The sequence below is a fragment of the Periplaneta americana genome, chromosome 16 (genome assembly GCF_040183065.1).
Source record: "Periplaneta americana isolate PAMFEO1 chromosome 16, P.americana_PAMFEO1_priV1, whole genome shotgun sequence".
Lineage (NCBI taxonomy): Eukaryota > Metazoa > Arthropoda > Insecta > Blattodea > Blattidae > Periplaneta > Periplaneta americana.
The window spans coordinates 60,547,201-60,574,989 of NC_091132.1; the positions used below are offsets into that span (position 1 = coordinate 60,547,201).

Genomic DNA, 27,789 nt, shown 5'->3' on the forward strand with positions numbered 1-27,789 from the left:
ATAGGCCTATAGCCTGTTACAGTCTCCCGCCATTTTTTGGAATGGTTGACCTATAAATCTTCTTCCTCTGGGGATGTACCGGAGCATCTGTTTTGATATCCTATGCAATTAAACAGGATAATTTAAAGTAATGTTATCTAAATTATCAAGATAAAAAAAACTTTTTAAACGATATGGCATTTACTTCTAAATGATCACGGAAGAATTAAAATCAATTTACATTTAAAAATTATTATTAAAATAACTATTAATAAAATTTAATAATTTTCGTCTGCTGCCGAACTGCAGTTAACCACAAGGGTTCAGAATACAAATGAATTGTGCAACAGTTATACAGTTTAAACAAAGAGTTTAACAATTGTAATAATAAATGAGAAAAAACATAAATGTACGAAATAAAATAATCTCTAAATTATTAACAAAAGTTAATATTTTCTTAACTAGTGTAAAAGAATGTTATATCACATTACGAAGGAAACAACATCACTTTGCAGTTCATGATCCTCGGTTCGAGGACGAAGAGATTACTCTTAACTTCGAAAGAGTGTTTATGCTGGAGTACATGTGATCGAAAGACATGCACATAGTCTGTCTAAACTGACAGGCATTTCATTGTACGATCATTCATAAAACATACCGTAAATTACGCGACACAATTGTGAAAAAACTTTAGAGCAAGGGAAAGAGTAAATAAGGCGTTGTTTTGCATTCATTTTTCTTAAACAAATATCAAAATACTTGTGATAGAGGATAAATTACTGAACAAAAAGTCTTAATAAAATTTTTGTACACTTTTGTGGTTATCCTAGAAAAATATGTTATCTGTGAATCTAACGTTTTATGAAATGATAGTAGGCCACCTTGTACTTTGCAATGTGATAATATCCTTGTTTACAAATCAGAGTTCTCTGTTGTCTCTCTGTTGTGGTGGTGTTAGTGTGTATTGGACGGAAAGTTACTTGACAATGATGTTCACATTTACTCGAATAGTAAATATTAGACACTATCAATCCTAAAAATATAGTATTTTAGGAATTAAAAACAAAAAATGGAAGAAAATAAAAAATTTCACTACACACATTTAGCAGATCGAGATGTAGTCAGTATAATTTTGGCAGTTTATAGTTTTTACATCCTGTATATCGTATAAAATGGAGGAAATGTTTGGAAAACTGTATTAGATTAATATATAGTAACTAAGCAAATGTGCATCCAGATGTACGTGAATCATTTAAGTAGATGGCTGAATGAAGCAGATGACCTGGAAATAGTGTGGACTAGAAAATGAATTGTGTAAACAAATTGCTCAAACAGGTGATCATATAAGCATTCGTTTTCAATAGCACATTAGAAAAAATCACTCTACAAATGCTTCACTTTAGAAGTTAGTCTAAAAGTGCAGGTGACTGGGATCCATCTGTCTGAACTGTACTGATAGATCACAGTGACAGTAGTATCGAGTATTTTTGCTGTCTGAGGATTAATTATTTTTGCACATCTTGATTACACAACTTTTAACACTATATCACTCGGAATATAAAGTTTATATTTCTTTCACGTGTTAAATACTAGGTTACAGTACCTTTTGATTAGTTTCGGCCTGTAGGCTATCCTGCATGCATCTGAGGATAGCCCACAGGCTGAATCTAGTCAACAAGGTACCATAACCTAGTATTTAACACGTGAAAGCAATATAAACTTTATATTCCGAATTATTTTTGTCCAGTTTTGGTTATTCTACAAGTCAGTGAGAGTAGTTCCTCTTTCTGTTTTAGTAACAAAGACTGATCTAACTTCCATCACTCTGTATTTTTATTTGAGGTCGTAGCTTCTTTAAAAATAAAACTGTTCCATTTAATAATAAAAGACATTGTCAGATATTTTAAAACTAATCATAATATACGTACTACGGTACTTATTTAAACTAATCACCTAACAGCAAGGAAATAATCATGAAGAAATAAATATCTTTTATTGTTGAACCTACCACAGCTTCTTTGCTTCTTTCCATATAGAAAGTAAAATGAATTTTATGTACCCGGTAATTATATCGCCCACAGATAAAAACATAATTTATCTGTTGGCAGTGAAATTAAGTAGGAAGATTCGCAGAACAGAAACATAATGGTGAATTATCATGTTCTATATTGTGTGGAGCACTGCATGATACAATTACCCTCATACTTGCATATTTGACTGCTGGGAATACTTCAATTCTGAGTGCCAGTAAATGCAAATCGAGTTTGAAAGGCATGCTGAGAAATAATATTTGGCAAGTTATAAGTAACGTTTAGCATGGTTTCTTCTTACAGCTTTCAAAACAGAAATCATCAAATGCATGATCTTCATTGTGAAAATGATAATTTGACACGAATGTAGGAAATACATTGAATGAGTTCGTCGTTTGATGATGATCTTGACTGTGTAGCATGTTGAATGGCTATTGTATGTAACTATTTCAGGCAGTTTTGCATGCTAACCCAACAAAACTGAGGTATTGGGTGAGGCCTCGAAAATGATGGCAGTACAGAAGAATCTCATCTCTTCTGCATGATGTTCAAGTGTCTCGTGTGTTCTCATCTTGTGGGCTCTCGCAACTTACTTCTCATTTTTTCATTTATAAATCATTCTGATAAACAAAAGGGGTAGACGTTTGCAGACAAGTTTGTTTCGTTAAAGAGTTCTTTCACTTGCAAAGAAAGATGACCCAATTATATATTTTGGATGTGTTATATAAAATCTCTTCTCAGCAATGGTGAATGTAAAAAAAAAAAAAAAAAAAAATCACATGACGTAAATAATTAACCTAAGAGCAAGTAACTTATCCTCCACTTATGAACTGGATGTAGGCATTGAATATGTTAACTTCAGGTGATGCAGGTCCCGTCATATTATGCTCTTCCAGTTCCAGTTAAAAAAAAGAGAGAGGGAAAATTATAGAGATACAAACTTAATGAAATGTTTAAAGAAAATGTTATCGTTAATACTTTAAGATGCATTGTTACTTCTGTAGCAAGTAATTAACCACGAATTTGAATATAGACCTACTAAAACTAATAAGGTATTAAAATTGTTTTGCCTTTCAAACTTTTTACCTCACATCAAATAAATCGTGTACTCTGACATAGCAGAAAAATTATACCATCATTCCGCGATTACAAATAGAACACTTCAGACAGAAGTAGAAGAACATAGTCAAAATTTACAAATGCCATTAGAGGAATTGATAATTGTTGTATACAGGACCATTTGAAGTATAACAACCCATACAATTTCAGTTTCCCAACTTTTATAACATTATATGTAATAAAATATGTTGCTGTTGTTTTCTAATGCCAGGTGTTTGACAATAAAGTCATTTGACCTCTTGCACTCCAGTATTTTTCAAAGATATTGTCATGGTCAGCCACTGAAGCACAAGATTTTGAGGTATTCCGAATCCATTTCTTGATTTGAATTGCACAATGGGCAGTTAGGGGACTGATATATTCCAATTCTATGCAGGTGTTTGGCGAAACAGTCATGGCCTGTTGCCAATCTAAATGCAGCTACAGACGATATGCGTGGTAAATCGGGAATTAACTGTGGATTATGACGCAGAGAGTTCCATTTTTTCCCTACTAAAAATATTATTGCTCAATATCACAGCAAAAACTTGCCGTTTATTAAATTTTCTTAGAATGAAGAAGAAGAAAAATATTAATACATAACATTAAATAGTGCTGATCATTATAAGCTGATGAGAAATAATAACTATTAGATGACAGACAGAACTTAATTTTCTATAAAAATAAATTTCTTTACCTAAGTGACTAGTTTCGGCAGGACTGTATGCCATCTTCAAACTTCTAATGATATGAAAATGTGTAAATCAAGAATGAATAATACATAACACTCTTTTGGTCAAAAAAATTGATTTTAAATCGCTACAAAAATTAATTAAAAACCTTGTATCATCTCCAGACATTTATTAAAATAAATTTCTTTTTCTAGAAGCAGAGACTGAATTTCAGTGTACAGTATGTACGGTATTGTAGATGACTTTATTTTTTTTTTTTTGTGGTTAAAATATAAGGCAAAGACATCTGCAATATATGCAATAAAGTGGAATTGCTTTATGAAATATTACAAATTAATAACTGAATGGCAGATCTTCTAACAATATTTCTATTTCAGTTCGTATTTATACTTGCTCTTAGTGAAAGAATAGAAATACGAATTTGAATATAAATTATTACAGTACCAGTAAAACGTGTATAGTATATTGTGTTCCTATTGCTGTTGTTGATCAACTGCCCGAAGAAAGGTTTGAACCTCACAAGTAACACCAACAAGGCATCACTCATGAGGCAACTATTGCCTGTAAAATTAATTTAATGATGTACTCTATGTAGTCTTTTTTTTTAATTGCGAGGAACTTATTTAAATATTGTCATCTTTTGGAATGATCATACATAACAATATAATATATGTTATATTGCTGATAAAGTTACGCTCAAGAAGAGATTATGTATATGATATCATAATGATACAATGAGGACCAGTGTTTATGTCGTACCCCTTTCTGCTTATCTAATTAATGTACATATATTACTCGATTCAACTACAATTGCCGATGACATAGGAGATGCTTGTGTATATTTATGTGTGCTCTTATTGGCCGGTCTGAGATACGGGACAGGAAGTATTGTATGCTTCGGTTCTATGATAAATGGAACACTGCACTGTATTAACTCCGCTTGTGAGGGGGAATAAAAACATTCACATTTTTACTCTATAGTAATTGTATCGAACGGCTTGCACTTCTTCCTGGTGATATCTACCTCTACAGCTGTGTCCGTCTAGCGATTGGTGACATCAGATATCCTAATGTGAGAAAAATTTCGCGCGTTTCCATCCGTTTTATTGTATAAGCCTTTATTCTCCTGATCGTTGCTATCAACACCTATATTTATTATTACACTTTCAACAACGTGTTCCAGAAGTAATTTCTTATTTCATGTACTTTATCACAGGTCTTCTTCCCGTCTTCCTTTGTGATGTTCTTTACAATATTGTGTCATTATTTTAGCATTCGAAGATTAACAATGCCAACATTATCCGCTCCTTCAATAAGGCCCCTTTCACTCCCACATTTGTAGCCTTAGACATAAAAAAATGACCGATCATGGATGTTACAGCACTTTCTGACCACTCTCTGTTGCTTTTCTATAGTCATTTACTACATTTTGTACTGTCCTTACATTTTTCCCTACAGCTGCAGCCACTCTTTCCATTGCTCTTTTTAATGGAATTACTACCCTACTACATTTTCTTTTCTTGCGTGCACAATTGCACTGCATTATATATTATTTCTTTTCCATTTGACTGGACTCTTGGACAATGGAGCAGTAGTTTGTTGTTGTTTAGTCAACTGTCCGAAGACAGGTTTGAACCTCATAAGTAACACCAATAAGGCATCACTCATGAGAAAACTAGGCTAAGAGATAATGGGGTAGGGTGGTTAGTTCCTTTCTCCCTCCAATGCATACATCGCAGATTAGCTACATATTCCACTAATCAGACTTCAGATGCATACAAACTTGCGTTTTAAAATTTCCATGTACTTCACTTCAAATAAAATTCAAACGATGCCACTGTACATACTTCGTTGAGTGCCCTCAAAGATTCAGAGCGATAACGGTTGCCCACCTTCGACTATGTTTAGTGTTTAATTTCGTCATCGGCAATTGTAGATGGATAGAGTTATACTCACAGTCACTGCCATCTGATGGTACAATTATTCAGCTCATTGTCATGTTGTTGTTGGTTTGTAATGTGGAGTTGTCAGTTAACTACTATGACACGTGGAGCTAGTGAATTAAATTAGTCCTATACTTACTATTGTTAAAATAATATTGTTTTAAATATTGCAATAGCATATTTGTTCTTGTATTTTACTATTGTTATAAGAGATTTTGTCAGGGAAAAGAAATGAAATCGAGTCTTGGTATCTGTCTGTTGGTACTTCGAAAATGTAGTTACATTTTCATAAACTGTACTTCTTTGTTTTCATACCAAATTTAATAAAAATTTACTTGACATTTTGTTCTGATAAGTTACAAGTAATTAAAATTGTATTAATATTATATTCAACCTATAACTTATCTGTATAAATTATGTTATAAGTTTACTCAACCATTTGACACAAAAAATATAAAAGTATGGAGGACGAATATTTTTTCCGTTGTGGGATCATCAGGTCCTATTTTCTAGTCCACACTATTCCCAGGTCATCTGCTTCATTCAGCCATCTCCTTAACTGATTCACGTACACCTGAATGCACATTTGCTTAGTTACTGTGTATTAATCTAATAGCTGTGAATAAAAAATCTTCACTTTCACGTCCTCCGTTTCCAATTCTCGTTCTGGTTCTCATTCCCGGTTTATTGTGAACTAGCCTTTAGTCATGTGATAAAATAAGATGAGCTTCTACATTGCAACATTTCTTCAATTTAATGGCTGTATTCTTTAGCTACCATTTTTCTAGGAACGTCTTGTGGCCAATGAAGACAAATTTTAATGTTTATGTCACTTTATTTTTACAGAAAATATAACTGAATCATTTCTTCATAAACTGTTCATAATAGCGCACATAATAACTTAGGGTTGAAAGCAATTACAGAAATTTCCTTCTGTTGACTATCGTATGTGATAGTTTTATTGTATGATTCCGTAGATATCCTCCTTTGAGAAGTGCAGTAGTTTTCCATTGCTTTAAACATAGAAAATAAGTATCGCAGAAGAAATTATAGACCCAAAAGGAAAAATGGCATATCATTTTTCACAAGAAATTTGTTAGAGACTTGCCAGCGTTTGAATTGTGTCTCTGACTTGGAATACCATCTCTGCAGCTACTTGAATAGCAGCAGTGTGGTGTTTTTTCATATATTGTAATATCATAAACTGCATCTAAAATGTACGGTACTCTCTAGACATGATGTACTGGTAACTAGTAATCCTCAACTAGAAATATGTTAAGACATTTCTTTTCCCTGACAGATACCAGAAAAAATTGAAGGCCCTCGTTTTTTGGGTGTAACTTAGATTAAATACAATAGATCGATATTCTTGTAGCTGCTATTTTTATGCTTTTCAGAGAGGAAACCAGTCTCGATCACCATCTCAGAGCCCCAAGTCGAGATTTAGTTCTAATCTTCCGTTTGTATGAAATGCAGAAAATTAGCGTAATGTACGTATTTCTTTTTCTGATCTTGAAGAGGACCAATCTCACTGTTGTATGATTTCAATTATTTGTGACTCGAATCCGAAAACTCAAAAGTGCAAGTGTAATTCATATGTCGATGACACTGCAGGTGGATTCTGTAGCAGTCATACAACCAGTCACTTAAGGTTTACCTTCTGATTCGTGGCAGAATGAAGCTGCTGTTAAAGTAAGGTTACCAGATTTCTCTTCACAATTTCCGGGGACAGATATTGAGATATGAAGAGCATTGATTCAAAACGCATTTTCTCCACCCTTGGAGAAATTTCTGTTTGAAGCATATTTTTGTACTTTATAATGCGGGATATCGAATACATAAACATGTTGTTTTAAAATCGTAATTTCTCCTAGAGTAATATGATATGGAAAACAGCAGTCTGGTTCAGAAAGAGTTTTCTCCACCAATGTGTTTGGATCAAAGTGCAAATTCTTTTTACAAGCAGTTCGGAGAGCTTGTTTCCTGCTTGCACATGCGTGATGGAAGTCTGCCATTGCTTATTATACTGACAATGAGTCTTTCACTCTGTACGTGTTAAGTATGTTGTATGCTACATACAGTACAAAATAAATACATATAATGGACGTGGTCTGTGGATAAGCTTCGGGGCTTCTACCGCGTTGTCTTGGTGTTGGTGGCTGAGGTTTCGACCGCTGTGTTGTGGTCATCTTCAGAGCAGTTGGATAAGGAAATAGTCTGCGAGCTCGTATATATATATATATATATATATATATATATATATATATATATATATATATGAGGGCCAGTATATATATATACTGGCCCTCATACTTCCCTCCATACAGCCCTCAACCGGATTGGACAACGAAGGACCAATCAGATGCCAGAAGGAGAACCTATCACCGAAAGTACTCCCCCCCTCCCCATCGAGACTACTATATATATACGAGCTCGCAGACTATTTCCTTATCCAACTGCTCTGAAGATGACCACAACACAGCGGTCGAAACATCAGCCACCAACACCAAGACAAAGCGGTAGAAGCCCCGAAGCTTATCCACAGACCATGTACACCAGCCGTGGAAGCCTACGTGAACACATATAATGGACACCTGTTTGAACACGCTCGTGTTCGAGGCAGTTCCTATAAATAACTAGAGTACGTCAAAAACACCTGACGGTTTTTGCAATGCAATACGAATCATACCCACTGAATATCGCTGCTGTAGTGGGTGTCCTTGTGTTGTGTATGTTATGTAGTTCAGTTGAGATGGAACATTGATCTACTGAACACCACATTGTTGCTGTAGAGTTGTTTATCAAAACAGAGTCCATTACTGCTATGCAGCATGGGTTTTGACTGCAGTTTGATACACGTCATGCACCTAGTTGCAATACCTTGGTATTGTGGGTAGCAAAATGGCGTACAGAGGGATCAATAAAGGATACCAAGCCACCAGGACGTCCTCGTTCGGCTCGTACACCTGCAGATGAGGAATAGATTCGGGAAGCAATGCGTCATAGTCCCAGGCAGTCAACTCGGCGACATGCTGTCACTCTTCGTTTGCATGACGGTAGTGTTCGTCGAGTACTGTATAACGATCTGCACTTTCATTCCTACAAAATTTAACCAACACATGAAATTACGCAGCAAGACAAGGTGAGCGACTTTGCTTTTGTAGGGAATTCTTTAACCTGGTGAATGACAATCCGAACGTAGTGAATATGTTAATCATGTCTGATGAAGCACACTTCTACCTCTGTGGATATGTCAACAAACCGAATTACCGATACTGGGCTCCTAACAATCCTCAGAAACTGCATGAACGTCTGCTGCACAGTGAAAAGATGACAGTCTGATGCGGAATTTGTTCTGATGGCATCATTGGGCCTTATTTCTTCGAGGGTGAGGAAGGAGCAACAGTTACTATCAACTCCGAGCATTACATGAACATGCTGGAAATGCTTCTTCCGAATTTCGTCCGTGGTCATCGTGAGTGGTGATTCCAGCAAGATGGAGCAACAGTTCACACAGCTAAGATCTCCATGGCCATTCTTAGAAGACTGTCACAAGAAACACTGACAAGAAAGAGGTCCCAAGTGTTGTTGCACGATTCTGATTTCTATGTAGTTTGTTGGATAGACTGTATCAAAATAAATATATATCCCGTGCTGTGGCATCGTGGTCTAAGGCATCCTGCCTAGGACGCGCGTCACGGAATGCGCGCTGGTTCAAGTCCTCATGGGGGAAGAAATTCTCTCATGAAATTTCGGCCAGTGTATGGGACTGGTGCTCACCCAGCATCGTGATGCACTTGGGAAGCTATGATAGGTAGCAAAATCTGGTTGCGAATGCCAGCTATAACGGCTGGGAGGGGGGGGGGTCATCGTGCTAACCACACGATACCTCCATTCTGGTTGGATGATCGTACACCTCTGCTTCGGCATGTGGGCGTGAGGCAAGCAGCCGGCTGGCCGGTTTAGGCCCTTCATGGGCTGTAGTGCCACGGATTATTATTATTATTATTATTATTATTATTATTATTATATTTTTTTACAGGATTTATAGCTGTTATGGACAGTAAGCAAGGAGGTATGAGCCTCAAAATATGGAAACAGTGTATAATTACAAAGAAGGACTCTGTCAATATTTTGATGAGACCATTGATTTAATTACTTATAAAAACCCAGGAATGACTACATTAATGTTTATGTAGTTTTAAGCGTATTCTCAAATTTTTGCAAAACTGTCTTATTTTATCAGTCTTTTTTTGTGCCGTTACAGAAGTGAATTTTACACGAGGTGACTTGCCAATGGCCAAACCAGGAGGACACACCTGGGGAGGATTCTATCCTCTTGGCTGCTTTGTGCACATTTTATAAGCATTATCCAAGTACCCTTCAGTGAATTTTGTGCTCTTCTTATGTATTGGTGTTGATGGAGCGTACAACTATTCTATCAACTAATATAAGACTTCTTTCTGGACTTGGCTCATCTTGTAATGCTGGATCATCGCCAAAATCACAAAATTTCCTCATCATCCGTGATTTCTTCATCAATCATAAGTATATTATTGTCTTTAATAACAACCTCTTCTTCAATCAACTGTTTTTTTATTGTGTTTGAAAACTAAGTTCTTCCCTAGTTGACGTTTCTTCCGAAATACTAAAATTCCACTAGCAACTTTACTATCATTCTGCATGATGCACACATCAGTCTGCAATCGTGTCTAACTTACAACTAGCAGAACCAGTTCCGTGTCTTGTCAATACCCCTCCTCTTTCCATATTTTCCTCCGCCTCTCTGTAGGGCACATGTATTCCATAGCATCTCATATCGCGCCATACTTATGTTCTAAAAGACAAATAAACTTGTCCCATTCAAGTATTAGCAACAACCACCTGGACCCTTCCTTGTGAGAATTTGAGAATTCTGTTGGGGAATAAGAACTAATTCTAAAGATACCAAAAGTTGCTTAATTGATGATGGAATAAATTTCTCTTCTTTCTTGGAGTTCAATTTGCTTTTAACCTTCATAACAATATGGAAGATTCGACTGCAGTTCTCACCCTCAGTTTTGATTATGTCACCATGAAAGATGGCAAAGTTGCATAAGCAAAATTTATCCACAGCAATGTGTAAGGAATCCGGGGATACTTGGGGACATGTTATTAAACCCGAGGACATTTCGGAAACGAATTTTCTCTGGAGACAAAAAGCAAAATTCGGGGGCTGTTCCCAAGGAAATGAAGATTTCTGGTAACCTTATGTTGAAGGAAGATCATTTGTATGTAAGAATTCATACAAAGAACATAATGGATTTGTGTATTATTTGCATATTTCTTTATTTTTCTTATTCTTTTTGTTCTAATTTAACGACAGGTAAAGAAATTACACAAGGGATGAATTTATAAGAATGATGTATCAGAAATATAAATGCATAACAAAGCAAGACCTCTCTGCAGCAGGTATAATTATAATCTCCTGTGGGTGATAAAAATAATACAACAAATCAGGATAAATGTTGAGCAATTCATTATATTTGGAAAATTAAATAAAGATAATAGGACAAGAAAACAAAAATTAAGAGATCAGACAATGAATAATTTTGTGTCGATTGAAATTGGAACCAAATGGAAGCTCAGACAAGTTTGTCAGTTATTTCATGACTATGAATGGGTTAGAAGTTTTGTTAATTTTCTGTGCAATTGGAAATATGAATATGAAGAGGAAAAAATGTACATAAATATCTTATGGTAAAATGATTACATTAAGTTGAATGCTCCACATTTCGGGTAAAAGTACAATAAAACTTCGTTAATCCGGACTCCAATAAACCGGACTTCACTTAATCCAGACAGGCAACCCCCCCCCCCCCAAATGAGTTTGAAAAAAATTAAAGAACCTTGTTTTAAGACTTACTTTTATACATCAGAACTATGGAATTACAATACTTACAGTATTACACCTATAGTATTAAAAATTAAAAAAATCCATAAAGTTTGCAATAAAGTAATTACATAAACTATACAAACAAATATTATTATCGATTACACAAACAAAGATTTAATGTATATTGCTTTACAGTTTACTGTACTGTATAGTGTATTTAGGCCTAGGCCCTTCAAATACACCATAATTAACGTGATTTTTGCTATAAACGGGAGTTTTAATGAACTTTCTAATGTTCTTTTAGGTTATTTCAGTTAATCCGGACTTTTGTTAAATGGTCAACTTATCGCCCCCCCCAATTAGTCCGGATTAACGAGGTTTTACTGTATTCTGCTTTATTTATACACACTAAATTACATACCAGAACAGTATAGAAAATCTACGGAAAGTACTGATCTAAGATTATAAGCATTTGTAAATAATATGGCTATGAATAAGTAACAATTCTTGTGGACAATAATATCCATAAAAATAATGAACTGTAAAAAGATTCTTTACTTTATACTGTAGTAAAGTAGAAACAGAAGATATACCTTAATGGAGCTCAACTACTGTAATAATATCGTATGTGATAAGTTTAATAGTACGTAATAGAATTAAAGCTAAATACATAAATTTACTTCCCTACATAATCAGCAGTAAAGGTTGCAGAAGAAATGCCTTTAGCCTGAAATTATTTAGCAACTTCCAGCATGCCTTTCAAAATATAAAACATGAATTCTCTGGACATATTTATTGTTTGATGTATTACTCTTTTGTGTGTTTCAAGTGTATAATTTATTGAAGATGACTGATTTTTTTTTTCTTCCTTGTATGGTATTTAGTAGGCCTACAGTTTTATTTCTGTTGTCAATGTAAAAATATTTTTGTGTAGGTAAAATCCAAAGGTGTTCTGAAGTCTGTAGAAGTCCTTCGGCCAAAAAAGCGGAAGCTACTAACCTTGGACTTTCAACCAAAATTTTGTTAACCGACGATCACTCTGTGTCATCAGTATGTTCTTTAAGATTAATTTTATTATTTCTTGACAACATAATTTTATTTAAATCTTATTTATATCCGAGTTTTTTTGGTACTTTTATATATTTTGAATGACAAGTGACAATTAAAACTATTGAAATTTTTATTTTATTTTATATTATGTTTATGATGAGTATTTTATTGGTTGGTTTTCATTCCTTCACACATTGGACACTTCTTACTCGGTACATTCAGCATTAAAAATCCTGATCTATCTTCCTAGATTCTTAATTTCTTCACACAAGATATACTTGGATCATACTGATGATGTACAGTTTAGAAAAGATTCCAAAAAAATAATTGTATAATATAATTAGATAAATTATAGCTACTAAATTTATATTTTAGTGTAGGAAACTATTTTCATAATCAAGAGAAATCGGCAAAATAAATTATGTAACTAACATAGCCTACTATTTTGATTACAATCTAATGCACTAGTTATTTTGCAGTTTTTATATTTTATATTGGTAGAAATGTCCAAGAAACACACATGGACTGAAAGACAGTTTGTCAGAATGAATATTTGCAAATTTGTATATCTGTCTTATACAACTTTTAAGTAGTAAAGTTTGATGTACAAATCACATTATGTTGTCAAGAATGTATTAAGGAAGATAAATTAAAAATTACGTGTTTTTGATAATAAAGGAGTTGTTGAAGGAGTGGTTTAGTGAATGAATTGGTTATGCTGTGGGAGGTAATCAATGTATGCAGTGTTGACTGATTACAAATTATATGTTGTTATGATCAATGAAAAATACTTTATTACTTTATTGTAAGTTCATTCATGCAGCAATCACACATAAATTTCAAGTGACACAATAGAAAATAAAAAATTTGACATGCATCATAATCAGTTATTATTCTATATAAGTTTAAATAATTTGTTTGGTAAACGTAGTATTACTAGAGTAGTATTACTTTATGTATACTTATGGCTCCTATACCTTTTTCAGTCACTTATTCACAGAAGGATCGTCCATTTCATTATTAAAGAGGCTTATACAGTAAAACCCTAACATATTTCTACCAACATTTGCTATCAGTCATATTAACTTTTGTTTGTGTTTTGCAACGAATGCCCACTATATTAACTATAAATGCATATTTTCTGAACTGTTAATTCTAAATTAATGGTATGTTTAAAGTACAATTCGTTACGTAAATTCTATATGTTGAGTTGTTTTCCTATATTAACTATATTTTATGTATACTTTTACACAATTTCTAACAGACTGACCACATTCACAGTTACCACTGTTGAGAAAAAAAAACTGAATTGAAGTCTTATGCACATATGTGATGTCATAATTAAAATATATGACTATTTACTTTGTGAAATTACCATACATAATTCCTAATGCCGTAGTCACAGAAGAGGACAGTTTATGGTACTGCAAAATCGTGGCATGGAGTAACACTTCCCAACTGATAAAATTACTTGTAGGTAATTATGGCATTTACCTACTGCTACATTCTCTTTGTTTAAGCTACAAGATTTTGCATAAACTGACACAGAACAAATAGACTGAAATACTGAGAGCAAAGGAGAATAAATGCAGTTCAAAAAATTCTAAAGTAGACAGCAATATTGCGCAAAACATTTATACATTTTTTTTTTTGCTATATAGCTGACTATAATTGCACTCTACGACAATTCTCACTTCATTTTTATGTTTTCACTTTGTTAAAAAATCTAATGATTATACTTCATCTTCAAAATTGTAAGAGCACAATTTATAAATTATTTGCGTACATTTACAATGCTGTTAGAAATATAATACCTCAGCATACCTAGCAAGTTTCCCAAGGTAATGCATTACAATATTAGATGGCAATGGCAAAGTTAGTTTCAATTAGGAACATATTTGGTATATGAGTGAAATTCCTTCGTAAATAATTATAATCTGTAATCTATCACATTTGTTCAAAACAGATCACTACTGCAAATATTTCATTACTATATTTATCACACACAATCTATAAAACATCAATCAGTACTTTATTTGCAAGTGCTCTGTGGGTGAACTATTAATATCGTAAACATAAGAGACAGTTCAGAATATTATGCAACAGGGTTTTACTGCATCAGTTGTGACCCCTTGATTCCTTCTCACTCATCAGACTGATTTGATGAGTCTTCCATAACACTCGTCCCTCTTCCTTCATGAACTTGTGACAGTGATTGTGAAATAATCACCATCGATTTCCAAGCAATCCCTGAAATATAGTTGGAATGCCAAGACGTGGACAAGGTTGTTGGAGAAGCTCTCCTCCCAGCGTAGTGATGGGATTCTGGCTGTGGTAAGCCACCATGTCCCCTGAAAAATTAAGCGTTGTTATGATTTAAGTTTCGTGTTGAATTGAAAGTTACTAATCAAATCTTTCATGTTCGTATCAGATATATGGTAAATTAAAAATATTATAGTAGAAACCACATTTTATGGATTTTAGTATTTCATTCAGGCATTCACATCTGTCAAAGGAATAAACTAACAGTAGAAAAAAAAGTTGGTTGATGGGTATCTAATGTTGAATAGTTGTGGGCTGAAAGCTTGATTTGCATAATACACGTCAGTGTTCATTAACAGAAAACCACAATTTAAGTCACACAGAGTTAATGTGCACTCAATGTTGGTTGCTTGACTGTTGTCAGCCCACTTTGAGATCTGTGGATATAGAGGGAAAAATTGGATCGGTGTCTGGTAGAGTTCCCGGGTAGCTCAGTTCGTAGAGCATTGGTACGTTTAACCAAAGGTCTCGGGTTCGATGCCCGGCCCCGGAACAATTTTTTCCTCGAAATTATTCAAATGAACTTTACAGGGAGTTATACCTGAAAGCTTGATTTGAATAATGGACTTGCATTTCTACCAACCCATAAAACAACAAATGCTAGAAAAACACTATGAACTTATGCACCAATCCAATATAAATATAAACAAACACCAGTTGCCTTGTGTTGCTTCGATAAGCTAGTCACTCTCTGTCATCTATACCACATACTTAAGTCTACCTCAGATTATATACCTTAAAGTCTTAAATAGTAACCAGATAAAATGAAAACTATTGCTTTCTGCTCAATTCTAGTAGTTTGTACGTATTCCTCAAGTCAAATCAAGGAGTTTTGAATAAATTTCGTCGAGAAAACGCGCCGTCAGTTAAAGTAAATAATTGCCAAAAAAAAAAAAAAGTATTATATGTCTAATTCCATTCAGAAATTCACTACTAAACCAAATTGAACTATTCTTTCTGTTTCACTGTTTTCACTCACCAAGCGTGTTGTGTGTTATCTGGTTAGCTCCAAGGAACTGGTAGTGGCCATTAGATGCGTCCACAAGGTAATGTTTACATCTATCGGCATCCCTGTAACTGATGGCATAGCCCCAGATTCGCTCTGAGATTCTCACCAAAAAACATCCAACTGGTTTGTCATGCAGCACTGACTCTGCCTCTTGCCTCGTTATCAGTCCTGCAGGGGAAAACAATGGACAGCAAAGTTAGTTGCTGGTGTGGTGACATAAACTACTATAGGAGAGAAAAGTATGGTTGCTTGGCAGATTCATCATTTCATGGTTAATAATTATTAGACTGATTTTCTTTACGTAATTTTTATATATATTCATTGAAGTTTCAGAACAGACTTTCAGTGTAACCTTATAAAATTAAATTCATAATATGGTCAGTGTTTCAGTTTATCTGAGATAATTTAACAGAAACATTGAAGAAGAAGTGTAGGGTATTATGCAAATGTGATTTTACTGCTTAGTATTTTAATTTATAAAGTATAAATTAATGCAGTGTAACGTAATAAGATATTTTATTAAAGTAAAAGAATCTACAGTACATAGTTTTTACTTTATCAAACATTTTGCATAATAGCCTAACATTATTATAGCAATGTGTAATTTACTATATGGTAATGTCCATTACTACCTGTTTAAATGAATGATTAGATTTTAGGTTTCTTTGAAGCTGGATCCATAATGTCGTAGTAAGATGAGACAATTCTCTTAATAAAGGAAATACGGAAAAAGTGACAAAGTGCAAACATAGTTAATGGTTCGTGCAGTTTGTGAGATATTATAAGATATAGCTACTGCTGTGGCCAACTGAATTTTTATCTAGGCAGAATGATATCTTTTTGTGCAAAACTAATGTCCATAATAAATTCCCTGTACCAAGCAAAATCTGTTTGAATAATAAAATAATAGAAAGAGTAAATACCTTCACTTATCTTGGCTATACACTATTACCTTATGATGAAGTAGATATTGCTGAAAAAATATGTAAATATAATAAAACAATGGGGATCATTAATAAAATCATGAAACCCTCACTAGTACAAAGACACACAAGAATAGGCTTGTATAAAACCTTAGCACAGCCAGTATTAAGCTATGGTAGCGAAGCGTGGACTGTGAAGAATAAAGATGTCAGTAGAATAACAGCAAGTGAGATGAGGTTTATGAGAGCAACAGCTGGATATACTCGCTGGGATCATAAAAAAAATGAGGACCTAATGCAAGAACTTCAAATAGAACCCATTATGCAGTTCATCAGCAAATATCAACTTCAGTGGAAGGGTCATCTCGAACGAATGAATCAATGCAGAATTCCAAAAGCACTGCTTCATTATCATCCATATGGCAAAAGATCTCTAGGCCGTCCAAAGAAGAGATGGACTGAAAATTCTAGTTTGAGACCGTAACAGGCCACTTGGCCTAATACTTGTTAGGAAGATGATGATGATGATGATGATGATGATGATGATGATAAATAGCGAGAAGAGTAAAAAATTTAATAAACTGTCTTTAGCCATGTGACATATAATATGATCTAATCTACGTATATAATACATATACGGTATGTATGAGTTCCTATGCAGGTCGGTCCCATTCCAACCTCTACATAACAAAATCTGTTGGTGGGCAGTGAGTTGTTGTATGCTGGCATATGAACAGTTTCATGCACACTGCCTTATGCAGACAGGCCCACTTCACCTCTTACCACCTAGCTTCCTCAGGCCAGGCGCTCCTCACTACTATCATTAAGCCAACGGAAGATTACTACGTTGGACTAGTCTTCATAGGAACTTTCTGTACTTTTTTCTAGGACTGTGCACAGAGTTGTTAAAAGACGGGGCTTTCTTGAAGAGGAGGAAAATTATTTTCGTTTGTCATAATTATTTCGTTCCTATCAGAGTGCTGCATTGGAGATAATTCGCTCACTTGAACTCGGTCGAATGTCGTACCCTCGAGTGAGGTAAGATCGGTCGTGATATGCTCGTAAGAAATAGAAGCGCAGTGCAAGGTCATCTCACTGACATGTCTTATCTTGTATGGAAGGCGACAGTTTTTTGCTCACATGGTAAAAGTAAGGCTTTATTTTCTGCATTTATGACAAACGTTTAGTGGAACAGTCTAATGGAACACACCAAAACAGAAACATGAAGTTATAAATAAAATAGTATTGATTTACCACATATATAATATGATAGAGCCATACATAATGTTCCGCCTATATACTGCGACAATGTGGTAACGTTTTACAAAATATTATTGATATAGCAGTAGATTAATAACAATATTAGTACAGAGATAACGTCGCAGAAAATATAACAAAACGAATAATCATGCTGCACAAGTCTTACAGACGCAAAGATTGATACACTATTTATTAGAGATTATTATTATTACTAGAAAACTTGATACTGTTCTTGCATTATCGTGATTGTGTTCTCCGTTTATAATAATTACATTTACATCCAATAACATCTATCAGATGCGACAAAAATAAAATAATTCCTGTGTGTGGGGGGGGGGACATTTACCTACAACATTTATATTACATTTTAAAGCAAGTTTTGTAGTTGTACTATGGAGGGGTTAGTTAAACACTGCAAAGTTTTGAAATGATAAACATCAATGATGTTACTACACAGTTCATCACTGTAACAAGAATGAATGTCTAATGCTTGGCTTACACCGTTCGAGGATTTATCGCTCGCGACAATTTTACCCATCATGTATGTACGCTACCTATCGGATTATGCTATGAACTACTTGGCGCTCGAGCAAAAACGTCCGATGCAGACCTCTGGTTTCTATTCCCCCATCATAAAAAAAAATAACTGATGCAAGGACCATTCCTGGCAATTTCTGAAAGTCATATTTCTTTAGGCAGGGAGAACCAGTATGTTTTCATTCGTTTGAGTCTTCTTTTGTTTCTAGATCGTAATAATGAATCCATATTTCGTTCAATACGATCCAAAAAGTTAGAAGAATTCTCTTCAAAACAGTAAAGCGTCATGGAAATTGCCACTTTGAGTTATTTCTGATTAGCGTTCAGACATTTAGGGATCCATTTAGCAAATAATTTTTTCATACCCAAATCTTGAAGAAATGTATGAAAGACACGTTCATAGGAAAATTTTCAAATTCATTTTCTTCTTCCTGCTGTTATAACAGCTCCTACATTCATCTACTTTGGTTACTGCGACGTTTCAGCCAAATTCGTCGATACTCCAAAATCATGTTATGCATGGTACTAATATTTACTTAAGTGGTCGCAGAAACAGTTCTTTCAACACATTGTTCACCTTTGACTTCAATTCTTTCTCTGTTAAATTTCGCAACCCGATTTTTATATCGTAGCATATGAAGGATAATGATCCCTTAATGTTTCCACCAATATCTGCAACGTTTTCCTTGCTGGACAATCCTTTCAAAAATAGGTACTTTATCACTGGCTGATGAAATGGCTGATCTTTTTATCAACAAATATTTATCAAATAACATAATCTTTTCCATAGTGATCATTTTTACTTTTGTTATAACGGAGGTTCAAGGTTAACTATATATCAATACTTCTTAGTAATGCAATTATTTTAATCAGTACTGGAACTGATCTGTGATTCTAATCATTCGACTCCTTATAATATCAAGATTAAAATATAAAAGCTCTACTTATCTGTATGCTAAACTCTCATTGGATGCAGAAAAGAAATTAACTTCCACTCAAGAAAGACAGAACATTTTTATATGAGAGACTGACACTCACCATGGAACCAAGGTGCAATTTGGTTTGAGTCAGCTTCAATTCCAGCTCGACGTGAGATCTCGCTTGATCGGAACCATTCAATCACTGCCTCTTTGCTTGGAGGTTTGGCTGTCTGGAACTCTGAATGAGTGGCAGGGCTGAGACTCTTACTGCTTGCTGGGCTATAAACGAACAGAGTTCAAAGTTTACTGTATCATACTGCTCATGATGATGCCTTTATCGTAAAAATATAAAGACTATAGAACAATATATAACTTACATAACTTATGGTTTTACAATTGTCTATAGTAATTTATTATTTATGATTAAGACATTTAATGGAAAGAATAGAAGAGAACAGACCTTTATGTACCTACTAAAAATTAAAAATGACACTGAATTTACTTGAATGGATATGATGGTATCGGTTAGAACCATTTTAAGCCTTGAATAATTTTGAGGGAAAAATTGTTCCGGGGCCGGGCATCGAACCCGGGACCTTTGGTTAAACGTACCAATGCTCTACCAACTGAGCTACAGGAATTCTACCCGACACCGATCCAACTTTTCCCTCTATATCCACAGACCTCAAAGTGGGCTGACAACCGTCAAGCAACCAACATTGAGTGCACACTAACTCTGTGTGACTTAAATTGTGGTTTTCTGTTAATGAACACTGACGTGTATTATGCAAATCAAGCTTTCAGGTATAACTTCCTGTAAAGTTGATTTGAATAATTTTGAGGGAAAAATTGTTCCGGGGCCAGGCATCGAACCCGGGACCTTCGGTTAAATGTACCAATGCTCTACCAACTGAACTACCCGGGAACTCTACCCGATCTAACTTTTCCCTCTATATCCACAGACCTCAAAGTGGGCTGACAACCATCAAGCAACCAACATTGAGTGCACACTAACTCTGTGTGACTTAAATTATTCGATGCCCGGCCTGGAACAATTTTTCCCTCAACATCATTCAAATCAACTTTACAGGGAGTTATACCTGAAAGCTTGATTTGCGTTTTAAGACTTGTTCACAATACACTGAAATCTAACAGTAGACAGCTGGCTCATACACTGAAAAATGAATCTAGCACACTTGCATTTGTAAATAACATTTGAGACCGTTCATTTGAATTTGGGTTTGGAAAGTGAGCATCACCTACTGAGGTCACCCACATGTCTACATCAACGGAAGCTCTAGCCAATAATATGGGCTGGCGAGAATTCTGTCAATTAAACAGCAAACCTAGAGTTTCATCATTCATTACAATTGGCCAACGCTTTCAAACCCAGCAGTATTATTTATACCAGAGAGGAAGCATTGCTTACTATTTTATAAATATTAGTACCTTGTAACATAAAAACAATATATTATGCTGACGATCAAGCTGTTATATCAAATTCGGAAGATATAATTCGAAAGAATATACAGTATTTGAATTCCTATAAGCTTTGTAAACAATACCAATCTAGAAATGCCTTAAAAATTATGATAAAAATAATAATATTTTTGATAAAAGAAAAATTGATAGGAAATACAATTTTAGAAAAAGTAAGATTAGGCTGTGGAGTCTCAATTGATTATGATCACAATATAAGACATTCAATACCATTGTTCAAGGCAATAAAAAGAACATTGAGTAAAAACGGCACTAGAAGATGGTCAATCTGGCAAACAGGATAAAAACAAAATAACGGTAGCAATGATGATATTCTACGAACATTTAGAGCTGGGAGGGGGGGGGGAAATCAGACAAAACTTTGGAATATTTGCCATGATGGAGAAGATCTTGAAATATATACAGAACATCTAAACAAAATGAAATTAGAAAGACTTCCAAAACGAATTTTATAATGTAAACCAAAGGAAAGGCTTTACATAGGCAGTCTTAGGAAAGGGTGGGCTGAGGTTGGAACAGGTCAAACAGCTGAACACATGAAGAAAGTAGAAGAAAAAGATGACATTCAATATTAAAACCATCAATCTAAAATCAGCTCCAACATCTAAGTCAAAGATATGAATAGATTCTCAAAAGAGGCCAATATCAGGTAAATATTAAGAGCTACAGGGTAAAGGCGAAGAGGAGGAAGTTCAGATTTTACGTAATCACTTGTACACTTAAATTTCGTTATATTCTATTTGATTACTAATAATTATTGAATAAAAGTACTTTCCCAAGGGTAGCTTCCATTTAAAAAAAAAAAAAAAAACATTGTAAATAGTAATAACGCAAATGTTTATTTTTATTTTATTTTTTTAATTTGCTGTGTCTTTTGGCAACCCTTACTGAAGAGCAGCTACCCTTGTGGGATTTATATATATGAAAAAAGATAGGAACAGGAAGAAGAAGAAGAAGAAGAAGAAGCACAAAAAAAAAGAAGAAACCAAACATGCAGAGGCACGAGTATTGAACATTTTCTTATTGCAGTCACAGGATTACATCAAAGTTTTCGTCTCATAAGTAATGGCGATTTTTTAAGTTTGGTGTTGTGTAAGATTTTAATGATTTTCTGTGGTATGGAAATGCAATTTAAGGACACTGTGGTTATTATTGCGTATTGTGAGCTTCTAACAGTCGTCAGTTGTTAATATACGCAATACATAATTGAGGCGATAAAGTTTGAGATTAGAGTCCTTCTAAAGCACTGCTGGAAACAAGATTATAAAGCTGCTGTGGCAACTAGAAAAATATGTGAAGTCGAGGGTGAAAGTGGTGTTAGTGACCAGGTAGCACAACAATGGTTCCAGCATTTCAATAGCGGAGAGGGAAACATTAAAGATTTACTTTAAAGATGCAGTGGTCTGCATGTCGCAATGCGAAACTGTTGGCCCGAGTTCGAATCCTGATTAGGACAAGTTACCTGGATGAGGTTTTTTCTGGCGTTTTCCTCTTAACTCAAGAGGAGCAAATGCTGGGTAACGTTTATGTGCTGCACCCTGGGCTCATTTTGCTTGAATTATCACCTTCAATTCACTCGGCTGCTAGATAACCACCACAGCTGGTAAATAGCATAGAAAGTATAATTCCCAATTTTTGAGGATAGGAACATGTTGTTTGATATTCTTATTGAATTTGGTATTCCCAAGAAACTAGTTCGATTAATTAAAATGTGTCTCAGTGAAATGTACAGGAGAATTCGTATAGGTCAGTTTCTGTCAGATGCGTTTCCAATTCACTGTGGGCTAAAGCAAGGAGATGCACTATCACCTTTACTTTTTAACTTTGCTCTAGAGTATGCCATTAGGAAAGTCCAGGATAACAGCGAGGGTTTGGAATTGAACGGGTTAAATCAGCTGCTTGTCTATGCAGATGACATGAATATGCTAGGAGAAAATCCACAAACGATTAGGAAAAACACGGGAATTTTGCTGGAAGCAAGTAAAGAGATAGGTTTGGAAGTAAATCCCGAAAAGACAAAGTATATGATTATGTCTCGTGACCAGAATATTGTACGAAATGGAAATATAAAAATTGGAAATTTATCCTTTGAAGAGGTGGAGAAGTTCAAATATCTGGGAGCAACAGTAACAAATATAAATGATATTTGGGAGGAAATTAAACACAGAATAAATATGGGAAATGCCTGTTATTATTCGATTGAGAAACTTTTATCATCCAGTCTGCTGTCAAAAAATCTGAAAGTTAGAATTTATAAAACAGTTATATTACCGGTTGTTCTGTATGGTTGTGAAACTTGGACACTCACTTTGAGAGAGGAACAGAATAAGGTGCTTAGGAAAATATTTGGGGCTAAGAGGGATGAAGTTACAGGAGAATGGAGAAAGTTACACAACACAGAACTGCACGCATTGTATTCTTCACCTGACATAATTAGAAACATTAAATCCAAACGTTTGAGATGGGCAGGGCATGTAGCACAGATGGGCGAATCCAGAAATGCATATAGAGTGTTAGTTGGGAGGCCGGAGGGAAAAAGACCTTTAGGGAGGCCGAGACGTAGATGGGAAGATAATATTAAAATGGATTTGAGGGCGGTGGGATATGATGATAGAGAATGAATTAATCTTGCTCAGGATAGGGACCAATGGCGGGCTTATGTGAGGGCGGCAATGAACTTCTGGGTTCCTTAAAAGCCAGTAAGTAAGTAAGTAAGTAAGTAAGTAACATGTTGTTATATTATTAAAAGAAATCAGTTTTATCTTATTAATCGCGTTTTTATATTATCTTCAATTGAGCAATATTGAATACCTTGGGCTCAGTTCTGCAGAGTGCCTAGTGCTGTTTGTGACTTCAACTTCCATGTCCAGTACTGATGTTCTGCGATGTTCCTCTCTAGCCCGACGTGCAATCTCTCGAATCTGTAGCTCTGCTTCTTTTGCCTTCCTCTCTAGAATGTGGAAATAAATATGTATGTTATGTGCTTTTACCTTTGTTAATGTAAGAGTGTGTTGAACTATAGTCCATGTTACACAAACAGACTGGTGGTATGTTCTTTTACCAGTGGCATAGCATGAAATTTTTGGCAGGGGAAGCTAACTCAAGTTGTCTTTCATGTACATATGAAAAAACGTATTACAAAAATATAGTCTTAAAATAAATAGTGGTCAAGGTCAAGTCAGCAGTCCGTAGATTGATTGGAACCTCGTAAGTAACACCAATAAGGCATCACCTCAAATGGTACGTAGTAAAATATGATTTCAAGTTTTACACATATCTCTAACAAATAGACACATATACGTATAACATTAGCTCACGCCCTGTCATATTTAGAGAAATCACAATATTAACGGTCAATAGATACAGTATTAGTATCATTATGTAAGTATGCGTCTGCGTTTTGATTGTGTCCTTCATTGACAACAAGGGAGTCGTTCATTTGTTTTCTAAATCACACTTTTGTTCGTAAGTCAGTCTTGATAATAGAATTGTCCTAAAAAATTCAAGTAAATTGGTGTCAGGAACTGTTATTTCACTCATTATTTATTATTATTTCACTCATTATTTATTATATCAGCCACAATGCACACCAACACATCAACTGAACACAACTCACGAAAGGAATAACTCGGAAACTAAATTATTTCCAATGTAAAAGCTAGCTTCTTGCGAGCCTTGCGACCAGGGTAGTTCAGTTAGAAAGGGATGAAAAATCTGCGGGGTGGGTTACACAGAAGAATGAGTGAAAGAAACCAGTCTGCTTGGAAGCTGGTGTGTGCAGGCTTCTTGCATCACGAATCATCTTGAGCTGCTGCATCACAATATTTAACGCATAAATATAAACTCTATTAAAATTAATAAATAATTTTGTTCATAAACTGCACGTTTATTATCAAATTATTATTAACTGGGGAAGCTGAGCTTTTTAGCTTACATCGACGCTAGCCACTGTCTTTTACTAAGACAGAATTATAAGTGTAATAACCACTTTCATGTGTTAAAATAAAAATTAAGTTTTGAATTACCTAGTTGACTAGTTTCAGCTTTGTGTCAACCATCTTCAGAACAAAGCTGAAACCAATCATCTAAACTAAAGTTGGTCTAAGGTTGATTCTGATGTAGACAAAAGAAATTGTGTTCATCAGCAGATGAAGATGATGATTGGTGCTTATTCGGCACTACTAGCAGTGCATAATAACTGCGGATTCCCGGCCAACAAGTCACTCAACTGAGTGCGCTCCTAGTATAATGGCAGTTGACATTGGATACACGTCAACATATATATGCCTAACTTGGAGTCAGGCCACAAAGGGAAACATCGAAGGAGGAAGGTTCGATCCGGTGCTGTGGATTGAATTCGGCGTAGCTCAGTGGTCAGAGCGCTTGGTACGTAGAACCAAGGACCCAGGTTCGATCCCCGGCGCCGGAGCGAATTTTTTTCCTAATTAAGTTAAAATATTAAATTAACCATTTAAAACAGTGATCGCCAAAAGCTGTGTCGCGACACATGCCCCTGTGTCCACTCAAGCATAACCATGGCATCATACCTCTACCCTCTATTTACAGCCTTCACTTCGATATAAGACAAGACATTTATCAGCAGCGGACGTACACATGTAATGTTACAAGTGTGCAGGATAATATGTTTTGATGTCTTTTCCAAAACAGAAAACAGATAATATGAAAACTTAATTTTAAGGAGTGTGGGAGCAAAAGTATTTCTTTTGTGCAGATGGCAAAAATATGAGATACTTAATTTGTTGTAAAATTTAAAATGTAGTATAAAAGAACAATGTACGTTGTCATTATTCTTCTTGAAATAAAGACTACCACGCCCTTACCTGTAAATTGAATATTTTATTAATAAACCAACAATAAAAAGAATCGGTTTCTATGTCTTAATCGGAGTAAAATACTTCGACGTTTTTTCCTACGTATGTAGTATAATTTGATTATATCATTAATAAACAAACAATTAAAAAGTATCGGCTTCTATGTCTTCATCGGGGTAAAATACTTCGACTCTTTTTGAAGTGTGTAGTGTAATTTACAACTTCGTGACCAGCCTGGTACGTATTTCTAATTTAAAATATCTGCTGATGTGAAGTACACGTTCTTTTTATGGTAAATAAAAAAATATACTCTATTTTATTAATAATACAAAGATAATGAATAGGAGGATAAAAGTTAACACGGAAAAATATGTGTATAGTTAATAAGTAGAAGAATATTATATTGTTTTTGTTTTTTGGTCACAGTCTGTCTCTGCATTGCCATTCACTGCATTACCTGAGGAGATACCCACTCCACCCCTCTCCCTGCGATAGTGGTATGCGGGTTGCATTTCCATTACGTTACAATTTCGTGATGTTTGGCAATCACTGATTTAAAAGATTGAGAAATAAGTTTTATGCACTAAACAATGAATGTGATGTTTTGCAGCAGTTATAATAATAGTCTACAATTATTTATGATACCAAAAAATATTAAGTACAGTAAAGAACATTTACTTCACACTCCATAATACATTTGACATAGTGAGCATTCATTATACCTTGTTCCCTCCAGAGTTGTTCCTGTTTATGTTCAGCTTCTTCTGCTTCCCTTGCAACTTCCATCTGTTTCTTCTGAAGCCGCTTGAAAATCTCGGAAGTTCGTTCCTCCATTACCCTTTTCTCCCACAGAGCCACTCTTTGTGCCACTTTCTTTGGCTGAAATCATGACATTGTGATCTTACCTAAAGCTTTAGCACACATCTAAAAGAGTACCGAGATTATTCTTTTGGGCAGGGCTGCGCACCGGGAGCGAATCCAATCTCTAAACGGGCATGTTTAATATTTATCTGTCACGGCATCAACGCTGCGTGGTTTTCGGGGTTGAAGAGAAGTCATATGGCTCCCCGTGAGAGACTAGAATCCGCTCTTGCTGCCCAGCCCTGCTTTAGGAGATATCCAAATTCTAAATTAAGTGACATATCAATATGTGAGCAACTAGGTACCAGTATCAATACTTATCAAATTGAAAACTCTACGAAAAATAGGTGGCTATGATCAGGGCCGCCGACAGAATTTATGGGCCCCTATGCAATACTGTACTCGGACCCCCGTTTAAAAAAGTAACAATTACAAGTTACCAGTTATTCTAACCATATCAATTATTTGCAAAATAAATAAAAGATAACCCCATACACAGATACGAACTTAAAGTATACACTTTTATTACGTTGAAAACTTTTAGCAAAACTTCACATTAGCGCAATATACTATATTCACAAAATATTCTTAAACACCTGTATTTTATAACTTGCAGTCCAACATCAACAAACAATTCTTCTTGACTTCATTGATGCAAAATCATCAATTATGTCATCAAAATTTAAAGACTTAGCAAGATCGCTCTCCAGACTAAGGAGCCAAGGTTACTCAGTCGTTCTTGACACATTGTTTATCTGAATACAATTTTTATTTTCTTCATTTTGCTGAAGGACCTTTCAGCATCAGCAACTGTCACAGGAATTGTATAGAATATTCTAATGGTTATGCAAATATTTGGAAATAAAGTATCCAGTTTTAATTCCCTCACACTATTTAGGAGATTCATAGGTTTCAGTGGGGTTGGCCCTAAATTAGAGGCATGAAAATATTTCGGCTC

General features: G+C 34.9%; 2 protein-coding genes across 7 annotated transcripts in view; one reads left to right on the forward strand and one right to left on the reverse strand.

Moving 5' to 3' along the window:
• Positions 1-13,946, forward strand: part of LOC138716359 (cyclin-dependent kinase-like 2) — a 142,781-nt gene extending 128,835 nt beyond the window's left edge. For 3 of the 5 annotated variants that reach the window (XM_069849360.1, XM_069849362.1, XM_069849361.1), the window contains exon 10: positions 12,552-13,946. In XM_069849360.1, the coding sequence (XP_069705461.1) occupies positions 12,552-12,644 (93 nt within the window). In that variant the 3' untranslated portion in view covers positions 12,645-13,946. Of the gene's footprint in view, positions 1-7,139; positions 7,975-12,551 lie in introns of those variants that run through there. The other 2 variants (XM_069849364.1, XM_069849365.1) reach the window with 1 other exon arrangement.
• The window catches only part of LOC138716360 (SH2 domain-containing protein 4B-like), a 339,557-nt gene continuing 323,641 nt past the window's right edge, over positions 11,874-27,789 (reverse strand). The window contains exons 5-9 of one of the 2 annotated variants that reach the window (XM_069849367.1): positions 26,693-26,849; positions 23,950-24,088; positions 19,757-19,917; positions 15,969-16,166; positions 11,874-15,018 (exon numbers count right to left, since the gene is read on the reverse strand). In XM_069849367.1, coding sequence (XP_069705468.1) covers positions 14,894-15,018; positions 15,969-16,166; positions 19,757-19,917; positions 23,950-24,088; positions 26,693-26,849 — 780 coding nt within the window. In that variant the 3' untranslated portion in view covers positions 11,874-14,893. The remainder of the gene's footprint in view (positions 15,019-15,968; positions 16,167-19,756; positions 19,918-23,949; positions 24,089-26,692; positions 26,850-27,789) is intronic. The other variant, XM_069849366.1, reaches the window with a different exon arrangement.